Below are 8,690 nucleotides of genomic sequence, written 5' to 3' on the forward strand. Positions count from 1 at the left end.
GCAGTTAATTAAAAGTAGTCTAACATAAATTTGATTATTTTAATAAACCATGTGACTTGGATGGATTCGATGCTGGCGTGACCACAGTGCACACGTCTGCTGTTGCTCACAGTGGTCCAAGGGACCGCTCAGGGAGTTTGTGTGTTCGCTCAGACACATGAAAAATTAGAGGGAACATTGCTGATGACCATCCAGGTCATCTGAGAGGTGTTGTGATTGAGGCATGGTTCACCCCAGCTTCAGTCACCCAGCGCTTTCAAACCCTTTCCTTTAATTGGAACATTTTACTAACAAGTTTACTTTTTCCAGCATCAACTTAAAGTGATTACTCTAAATGCTAAACAAAGACAAAAAGACATCGCATACGATAGACTTTTTGTCCCTATTCGGTTGCCTTGATTTGATTTGTCACGTGATTCTACGTCACATTTGTCCCTGGTGTTTAGCGGTGCAGCTGGAAAAACAGTTGCCTCTTTTAGAACTAATTCGCTTGACTCAAACAACAATAATGGAAATCGGTACAGAAATTAGTAAGAAAATAAGGGTGAGTAACAGTGCGGGTTGAAGCTGAGTGGTCTGCGTGATTAATGTTTGCGTAACAAAGGAGCTACAAGCTAACACTGACTCGCTAGCTTAAATGTGTCAGCCTAGCCTAACTTATTGTTTTATTTTCAAGGCCGAGGGATTGGTACCTCACTCCGGCAGGCATCGTCATAGACTCAATAATTTCTTTTTGATTTGAACAGTTTCCACAGCATAAACTCAGTGCTACGTTAAGTTAATCCTTGGGTTGTTGAATGATAACAGCGCAGCTAGCTACGCTACCTAGAATTTGTTGAAATAACATCTTCTGGTTGTACTTTTAATCTCTTCCAGGCTGCTATCAAAGGAAAGCTTCAGGAGCTTGGTGCATATATTGGTACGTGAATGATATTCAGTGATTACCTCTGAGACAGCAGTTACCTGGTTGTGTAGTCTTACCATACACGATGTGCGTGTTTCTTTTTCTTCACAGATGAAGAACTCCCAGATTATATTATGGTGATGGTGGCAAACAAGAAAACCTCCCAACAGATGGCCGACGACCTCTCGCTCTTCCTCGGAAACAACACGATGAAATTCACAAGCTGGTGCGATTATATTGTTTATTTGTGGACTGGTTCTTATATGGCGCTTTTCTACTCTCCTGGAGTATTCAGAGCGCTCTGAATATGTAAAATATGAAAGAAAGTTGTACCTTTTTGCCTTAACTTTGTTTTTGTTTCTTCATTTTTAGGCTTCATGGTGTTCTGGAGAAATTAAGATCTGTTGCAGCAGGTAAGCCCGGCTGCGTTGAATACATCTCTGCACTTTTTAACGAGCAATGTGAAGTTTGTCTTTTTTATGAACATGTGAGGCTCAGGAGTTTAGCATTGCTCATGTTTCTGTTTTTCTCAGAGCCCGCATCCCTCAAGCAGCTGCAGTCAGACGGCGCTACTGTGAGCGGGAAGAGCCGATCGTCTGTAGGTGAAAACGGCCGAGCGGAGGAATTAAGAGGAGATAGGACAGAAGCCCGTGTATCCAGCTCTGCACATGAGAGCAGGTACCTGACGCAGTAGTTTCTCAGGTTGCCCCCTAATTTCCAAATTATGCTTCAGCAGGAAAATCTATGTAGTAGAGCAGGGCGATATGGCCAAAAATATTTATCACGATATATATTTGAAAATTTGCGATAACGATATAACCGACGATATAATTGATGCGAGACAAAATACAACTCCACAACATTACTAGCGCAAAAAGACAACCTTCCATTTATTTTCACTTAAACAAGAAGCTGGTTTTTATGTACATTAAAGCTTTATAAAAATGTAACAGTGCAAATGCAAATTCCTTGCTGAAAGTTTAACCAAAAGGCATTTCCAGTAGAAATGGGCTGACATATCCTGAGCATAACCATGTATAATATCCACTGAAGTTAAAAAGAGGTGCTTTGCAACATTAAACTGCAGTGTGCAGTACGTGTTTTTCGGACCATAAGGTGCACGGGATTATAAGGCACATTAAGCGAAACAAAGCAGTCAGATAAATCAAACTTTATTAAACTCATTCTTCTTGCTTCCTCCACTTCTGTACCATTGATTCATTAATGTTGAATTCTCTGGCAGCTGCTCTATTCCCATGTTGCAGTATATTAATGACTAACCTCGTATTGTGGATGGATTATCTCAGTTGTTCTCCTGACTGAAGTTTGGTCCGTTTACAGCATCCTGCCATGCGATTGCATTTGTCTCTAACCATGAGGAACTTTAACGTTAACTTTTATAAGTGGAAAAGTGTTAGTGTTCGTCCTCCAGCTTCACTGTTTATGTTATGCTAACATAGCTGTGTCGCTAGCGATCACGTAGCACATCATTATATACCAGCTAGCCCAACTTCAGTAACCCTACAAACGTCACTGCTGTTTAGTTTCCTGTCTTCATTTATGTTGGAAGTGATAGCAGAACTGTACGTTTGATTTTTTTCAGAAATCTCTCAGTCAGAACATGCAATATCATGCTTAGGTAACTAGCGAAACTAGCGCGCTAACTTCCGCTAGCTTCCTGCTAACGTCTAACTCCGTTAAATGTAATAACTTTAGTTTTCATGGATGCCTGGAAGTTAAACTTCATAGTTACACCTGGTAAAGCAGCAATGCTGATCGTTTTATTAAAGATGAAAGAATTTAGACAGTTTTTAACTCTAAGTGATGCTGCAGTGTTGTTTGACCTGAAGCATACGGAGTTTAGGACCCAGATTACTCCCAGATTTAAGAGCATCTTAGTCCGACAAATATGACAATAACAACGGCCGCTTGCATGTTCTGCAAAAAAAAAGTGCTTTGTCGTGTATCTGACGGACAAACACCAAACCAGTTCCACATCACGGAAGTTGCACCATTTTTACAAACCAATTCTGGTTCATCTGTTTCACTCAACAATCGGCCATGTGCGTATGAAAACAAAGGCACTGCGCATGCGCGTTTTACTCCCATTCTATCGCGATATTTCATTTTCCTATCGTTGCCTAACCCCTACTATGTAGTAACTTAAAGCAAATTGTGAATTGATTGCTCATTGTTTGGGATAATTTTGCTCATGCTGAGGTCTCCAACCACTATTTTTCCAAGTTTAACTGTGGTAATATCCATTTCCTCTTTGGAAGGTCTCATAAATGGTGGCTCAGTTCTTCTGTGTGTTTGTATTATTTGTACTGTTTAAGGTTTTTGTTATACTTTTTTATGATGCAAGTCAGTGATAATTCACACAAAACACAAAAGCATGTCCGGATTTCCCCCAGAAAGTATTATGATGTTAAAAATGACTATTTACTGGAACAAAGAAGTACTCATCAACAAAGAAAGTCTTTGGTCAGAGCAGACCAAGAAGTGTGTTTGAGTGTGGTTACATTTTTCTTGTATTTTGTTTGTTTGTTTGTTATCAGGAGGGGGACCTTGGAAAAGGGTTCCTCACAGCTCTCCTCCAGTGTTAGGCCCCTGGTGGAGCCGCTCCCATCGGAGGCAGTTCTTGACATCAAACCAGAGATGGACGACGACCTCATCGCTGACGAGCCTTTAGAAATCAGCACCAACCACAGTCGTACACACGGAGCAGCTAGCAGACACAGCGCTGATATCTATAGACCCGGTCAGGGCCAGTTCACATCAGTAAGCTCTGCGGAAGCGTCCTTTCATGCTAGACAGCAGGGCAGCAGAACCAGCAGAACCTCTAGAACTGGATCCAACAAGGTATTATCAGAGTGCTTATTTTGCTCACTTTCTGGTGACGGTGTGTTAGGTAGTTGGATATAGTAATAATGCCTTGCTTTCACCGTTCAGCAAGAAGAGTTTTCAAGGAAGCGGAAGGCACCGGTAGTGAGTTCTGTCGTAAGAGTGAACCGAGATGCAGACGAGGACAGCGACGATGTGGACGAGGACGAAAGCAGCTACAGTGGCAGAGGCCTCTCCAGTAGAGTGTCCCTCCCCTCCAAACCAGAACGGAAGTCAGTATGAACACTTGATGTCATATTAACCTCAGGGTTGGGTTTATACTGTGGAAAGAAAACGGTTAAGTAAGGTAATGTTTATCTGCCTCGTGGATGCTTTTATTTATGGGACTTTTGTAGGTCGTGTGTACCCAAACCACATGTGTGTTTTCTTGCAGTAAAGCTTAAGAAGTGAGTCACAGATGATCAATTTTGCGCTTTGCTGAGCTCTAACAGTTTTGAGGTTTGTATTGTTTCAGACCTACTCTCCCACCAGCCAAGCAAGCCAACAGAAATCTGATACTGAAAGCCATCTCTGAGGCACAGGACTCAATCACCAAAACGACTACCTACCCAACAAGTGCGTTCCCACTGTCGTACATTTAACCACAAACATCCTGTAAGTTAAGCTGATTTTCCATTGTTGTTTGTGTCATTCTCTTACGTTGACCTTTCCCCGCAGTACCACAGAAACAGACTGTTCCTGTGGCGCCTCGTACTCGTCTCGCCAGCAATGAGGAGATGAGTGCAGCCATCCAGCTAGTCCAGGAGCACCTCCACAGCCTGGCGCCCCGGGTGCAGACCTACACCGCCACAGATCTACCTCCCTCCAGAACATCTGGTATATATAATAGAGTTTCATGCGCACAGATGATCACATAGTCTCATTAGCTCACAAGTATATGTCTGTTTGCAACCTATGTCTGATGTTTTGTAGCTGAAGGAGCAGATGACCATAATTATTTATGTCTATATATATATATTTTATGTATGTCACAAGCCCGGATGGTTTTTATTTGGATGATTAGTGTATAGCAGAACTATGGATCATCATAACTGAACAGCATAGTAATGAAATAGTTGTATAATTAGATGTGTGTTGACTTCGGCAGGCAAGTAACAATTTTAAAAAACTTTGTGAGGTTCTCAAAGTGCTGTTTTGTTTGTTTTATTTATTTATTTATTTAATACATTTTATTCCAGCTCCAACAAGATCGTTAGCATCGCGGCTTCAGTTGGAGAGCAGCGGTAGAGGAGAACCAAATGAATATGGTGAGTTTTAGTTTTAGACAAGCGATTTCCGAATGATATTCCATGCAACTTTAGAAAGTTTCAAAACTATTGAGAAGTAATGAGTCTTCCCAAAAACACTTGATAGCTCCCAAAATTCTATTTACATATTTTTTTCAATCTGTCATGCCTCTAGGGGTGGAGGTCACTGCAGGCGGTGAAGTGAAGACATTTGATACGCGTTCTTTCATAATGAGTCGACCACAAGTGGGAGAATCTCCAGTTGGAAATCAGCAGCAAGTCCTGTCTGCTGTACCACGCACTGTCCAGACCAGGTTTGTATGTTTGTATTTTTACTGAGGTGGCATACACAAGGTGTCTTTCCATTATGAGTGGAATGGACTGAGTAGTGGCACAAAGTTGGTTGTCAATGCAATGAGTTCTCATAAAACAGGTGCTGTTGACATCTGATCAATCGTTGTGTCCTGGCAGCAGAGCGACTGATTTTATAAATGATGATAAATCTATAACATTACAAAAATATGAAGATCTGAAACATACATTGCAGACAAAGCAGCAGCGTGTGTGTGTGTGTGCACGAGAGGAAAAGCACTTATAGAAGTGTGGTACTATCCATACTGTATAGATGTGTGAAGCAGGAAAGAAAAGCAGCAAAAATTCAAAAAAAATCATTAAGTTACAGGAGAATTTGGTGGCTTATAATCAAGTATCTCATTGAATTAATGTTTAAAGGGCAGTTTTATTTTCTGTTCTTTCACCTGCAGTCTTGGTGGTGTTTAATGGTCTGAGAGTAATGAATGATAAATGAAAACAGAATTCAAATGTAGGCTCATGTAAGTGCGATGTAAGGTGAGCAGGAAGTGCAAATAAGTTTACTATTTAAGGATCACTTATTAGTGTTATTTAATGGTGATGCTATTGATTGGCCAGTAGGTGGTGCCATTGTTTCTGTTGACGATGTTACGAGGATGTACCTCGAAAAGAAGTGAACCACCTTTGTAGTACAGAAAACCCAGAGTTAACCACGAAGATAAGACCATATCCTGTTTCATAGTACAGGCCTGTGTCTTTGTATAAATAAAGAGACATTTGTGCTATTACTGGATTGTCATTTCATCTGTTCTGCTTTTCTGACTTACCCTAGCAAGGAGAGAGGCGACTCTGCCAGCCCGAAGTTCATAGTGACATTAGATGGGGTACCGAGCCCGCTTGGTAACCTTGCAGACTGTGAAACTGACCTGGAAGATGTGAGACCACCTGCGAACGTACCTGACGCAGCGAGCCATGCCCACAGAGAGCCCAAAGTCAGCGTCCTTCAGAGGTTACAGGGAGGCATCACATCAGAAGGTGTGTGTGTGCTCTCAGCGGAGTTATTAAAGTGATATGATAATCAGCTATTTTATTTTTGTTTTGCATTTTAAAGCCAAGTTTTAGCCTCTTTAGTCCTGTCCTTTTACCTGTTGACAGATGAGATGATGGACATTGACATGGCAGAGGAGAATGCGGTCCCTTTGAAAAAACAAAAGGTCATGGAGCGATGCAAGTTCTGGCCGGTGTGCAAAAGTGGGGATGAGTGTCTGTATCATCACCCAACAACACAGTGCAAGTAAGTAGCTATGTTAAATGCAATAAGAATGATTGTTTAGGGTATTTTTTTTCACTTTCAGTCATAAGTCCTGATTACATGTGTTTTGCTTTTTTCCTTAAGGACTTTTCCAAACTGCAAATTTGGGGATAAATGCCTTTTTGTGCATCCAAATTGTAAATATGACGCCAGGTGTACAAAGCCAGACTGTCCCTTCACTCATGTGAGCCGCAGGAGCACGGCTGCACCTCCTCCACCCAGACCAGGTACTCTCTCGCCAGCTTGACCTATGCTGGGTTTTCTTCTAGCCTCCTGTTCACTGATGGGATTCTGGCTAAATTCTGTGAGAGCGATTAGTAGTTTAAACATTTTCAGCTATTGTGGATCCACTAAAAGTTTCCCTAAATTACCTCAAGCAAGTTCACATACGGTTACTTGATGAAAAACAAAACACAAAAAACTGGTGGTGTGCAGATAGAAAGTGAAGCTAATCTGTTTAAAGTTAGCAGAGGAAGAATGCGTTCCTACTATTACCTTTTACTCATGTAAAACACTTGAATCTTCAGCCAGTTTTGTTGCATTATTCTGAATAAAGTAGACCTAACCTAAATGATACAGATCTGAAGTCTTTGCCGGGCTAATCTACACCTGTGATATAGATTATCTATTCATCAGGTCAGTCTGTTGGTAAGGTTTAAAATAATCACGCAGAGTAGATCTTTGTCAAGTGCATTGACCCGACTCTCTATCAGGCATCTTGTGCTTGCGTCTGTGGAAACCCCCAGTGCTTTTATAAAAAAAAAATCTGATTAGAGAAGATAAGACAGGACCTTGCTGTTCCCTTTTAGACTAAAGGTGAAAGCGTGTGTTGGGCTTAGAAAGAGGGCAGAGAATTTAAATGCTCCTCCCTGTGGGAGGACGGCCCTGAGAACTGGGTGACAGTACATTCACTTCTGTTGTCCTTGGTGTTGAGCTGACTTGGCATCTGCTGAAGTTGTATTCCAGAATTTAAAACTGTCTCACAAAAACTGAACAGTGGCCCACGTCAGTATTCGAATGAATCATTGTTGATTTCCTCCCCAAAAAATTGTTTTTAATGATGTCAGTGTTACAACAAAGAAGTCCTTATTGTTTTCCCTCAAAGACATTTAATGTGACACTGTTTTTACGTATCCATAGCACTTCCATGTTTCTAAACTATCATAATCATCCTGATAGCTTATCCTTGACCCTTATGTTTGCAGCAGTGCAGCAGACCCAGCCTACCAGCATCTGTCGCTTCTTCCCAGAGTGCAAGAAGATGGACTGTCCATTTTATCATCCCAAGGTAAAAACGCTGCACAAGAGCTGTTTTTGTACAACGCAGACAGATCGCTTTCAGATTCACAGCGAATCAGATTTTTTTTTCTTTTCTCTCCTTCTTAACTACAGCCGTGTCGCTTTGCTGCGATGTGTAAACGAGCCGGGTGTACCTTCTACCACCCGACCACAACCGTGCCTCCAAGGCACGCCCTGAAGTGGACAAAAGCACAGAGCAGGTGAACAGATAATGCAACTCAGATAAAGACCATCATTTAATATTTAATTCAGCATTATGTGTTTAATTTGATGATGCACCTAATAAATACGGTCTTTCTCCCCTCGCAGCTAAAGTACAGAGACTACGGCAGAAGCCCGACGGTCAGCGTTTGAAGCTGTGGAAAGTCCTTGTGTCTGTGGGCTGTCAATATTTCATTTACCGAATGTTTCAGTTTATTTTAATGTATTGTTTGGAGTGATTTTAAAGGAAATAGTTTTTTAAGTTGAGGAGTCAAGTTTTTTTGTGGGTCATGCTGTCAAAATAATAAATACAGTTATATAAAAATCTGTTTCACATCATCATTTTGCTCATGCTATTCGTGTACTTTGGTGGGACACCGACCTTGATCGGTTTAACTGAAGGTAAGTAACATACACTGAAAAAGCATAAAACGCGAACATGTTTGACCTTTTTTTGCTTATCAAAATTCTGCTGGAGTGACTTTATAAAGTCTGCAGTTGTTTTTATTAAATACACACGGATCCAACCAGA

At 41.2% G+C, this 8,690-nt stretch overlaps 1 protein-coding gene across 1 annotated transcript; it reads left to right on the forward strand.

Annotated features, from left to right (window-relative positions):
- The first annotated feature begins 219 nt into the window (after positions 1 to 219).
- zc3h14 (zinc finger CCCH-type containing 14) lies at positions 220 to 8,476 on the forward strand. The gene is made up of 17 exons (XM_080882035.1): positions 220 to 544; positions 877 to 919; positions 1,016 to 1,130; positions 1,277 to 1,317; positions 1,438 to 1,582; positions 3,463 to 3,766; positions 3,857 to 4,020; positions 4,263 to 4,363; positions 4,466 to 4,624; positions 4,987 to 5,055; positions 5,210 to 5,348; positions 6,179 to 6,381; positions 6,502 to 6,640; positions 6,743 to 6,885; positions 7,864 to 7,946; positions 8,051 to 8,157; positions 8,267 to 8,476. The coding sequence occupies exons 1-17, from the start codon at positions 335 to 337 to the stop codon at positions 8,268 to 8,270; spliced, it is 2,169 nt and encodes a 722-aa protein (XP_080738161.1). The 5' UTR covers positions 220 to 334; the 3' UTR covers positions 8,271 to 8,476.
- Positions 8,477 to 8,690: the final 214 nt, after the last annotated feature.

The sequence above is a fragment of the Rhamphochromis sp. 'chilingali' genome (genome assembly GCF_963969265.1).
Source record: "Rhamphochromis sp. 'chilingali' genome assembly, chromosome: 5".
Classification (NCBI taxonomy): Eukaryota; Metazoa; Chordata; class Actinopteri; order Cichliformes; family Cichlidae; genus Rhamphochromis; species Rhamphochromis sp. 'chilingali'.